This window comes from Aptenodytes forsteri, unplaced genomic scaffold, assembly GCF_000699145.1.
Source record: "Aptenodytes forsteri isolate BGI_AS27 unplaced genomic scaffold, ASM69914v1 Scaffold208, whole genome shotgun sequence".
NCBI classification, from domain to species: Eukaryota; Metazoa; Chordata; class Aves; order Sphenisciformes; family Spheniscidae; genus Aptenodytes; species Aptenodytes forsteri.
The window spans coordinates 7,189-8,799 of NW_008794963.1; the positions used below are offsets into that span (position 1 = coordinate 7,189).

Sequence of the window (1,611 nt, forward strand, 5' to 3'; positions counted from 1 at the left end):
AGCTTGCCTTCAAACTGACAAAATTCCTGATGATCTGTAGAAAGCAGCAACTAACTACTTATTCCTGTTACTCATCCTGTATTCCTTTACTGTGATGAAAATGTCAATATTGCTTCCACTCAGCTAGCAGAAACTGGCCCAGCGCTGTCTTAGCATGGTCCAAAACCCACTAACATCAACGGAAATGGATGGGCTCTTTAGACAATATATAAGGTTCTAAGCCACAAAACCTCTCTACATTTTATAACAAAACAGTTAAGTAAGAGACTATCATAATACTCTTAGCACTGTTACTGATCTGTCACTTTTTATCATTATAATAATTTTCTTGCTTTTTAAGTTAGTATACTTAAAATTATAAATATACATGAAATCAACACAACACATGGCAACAAGATGCGCAAATAACTTTTTGTACAGTATCTAAAAATTTTTAGTATAGTGGCATTCATAATCTCTTCATGGGAAATACCATAAGTACGTATTTACAGAGTGGTTTTGTAGTACATGCTCACTGTGTATGTCCATTGCATATTATTTTCTTTAGGAAACAAAATCTTTCCTATACATCAAAGTTGAAAAAGTATGACAAATAGTACTACCGACATGGTAAATACAGAGGGGGATATGCATAAACAGATACCCAAAACCTGCATATTGCAAACATGGCATCAAAATTACACTTCTGGGAAACCACCTAGTGTGTCTGGAGGACACAGGCTAAATGAAACTGAAAACAGAGTAAGTCAGCACTTGCTTTATATGGCTGCTCAGTGTGTTAGTAATGCTGCAGCATTTGGAGGATATAAATCGTCCAAGATATAAGAAAATTGAAAAAACATGGCAAAGCTATCTAAAGTACTTGGACCTAAACAGAACTGAAGAATAATTGCCATGCTTTAAAATGCATGCTGTGAAATATCGCACAGTATCATAGTCTGAAAACTTAGCTCCTTTCCCTCATTCTCTGGTCCCTAGGCATTACTGGGAGAAAAGAGGAGAGGTGAAAAGCCACAGGCGTTTAGCCCAAGATCCATACACATGGAAATGCGAGGCATTTGCTCTATTTACCTTCCTTTCACCCTGCAGAACTGTCACTCCTTGTGGAAAGCTACAGACTTCTAACTTTATAAATTAAAGTATTTTGTTAGTCTGTGAGAACTTGACTTGGTGAACAGGCCTTGCAAAACCTTCCTGCGTAACCCTCACGTAAAGCTACCACAAACACATCAACCGATCAGGCAGCTCGCTCTGAGCGTGGGCAAGGGTGAACTTGCACTTTCTGGAAATTTCGAAATTACCTTTTTGACACGCCGCTATCCTGAAAAATCTTCCTAGGACAGACACGGAGGAGACAAGCGAGTGCAAGAGCTAACTCTCTCTCACTTCACCTGAGCAATGAATATACACCCAGAAATGCACAAATCACAGCTCCGGAGGGCGGCGGTCGGCGCTCCCGGCCGGGCGCGGCCCTGGCATCCCGCATCATTTTTCGGGAACAGAAATAACACATCCCCCGCCCGCCTCCCGGGCGGAGGGGGACGCTTCCCCCCTCTCCCCCACTTCCGGCCCGGGGGATGCCTCCCGGCACTACGCCCCGGCTCCCCCGAA

At 42.6% G+C, this 1,611-nt stretch overlaps 1 protein-coding gene across 1 annotated transcript in view; it reads left to right on the forward strand.

Moving 5' to 3' along the window:
• The first annotated feature begins 606 nt into the window (after nucleotides 1–606).
• The window catches only part of RIPK2 (receptor interacting serine/threonine kinase 2), a 23,549-nt gene continuing 22,544 nt past the window's right edge, over nucleotides 607–1,611 (forward strand). Inside the window, exon 1 of the mRNA XM_019471057.1 lies at nucleotides 607–741. Within this exon, the coding sequence (XP_019326602.1) occupies nucleotides 607–741 (135 nt within the window). The remainder of the gene's footprint in view (nucleotides 742–1,611) is intronic.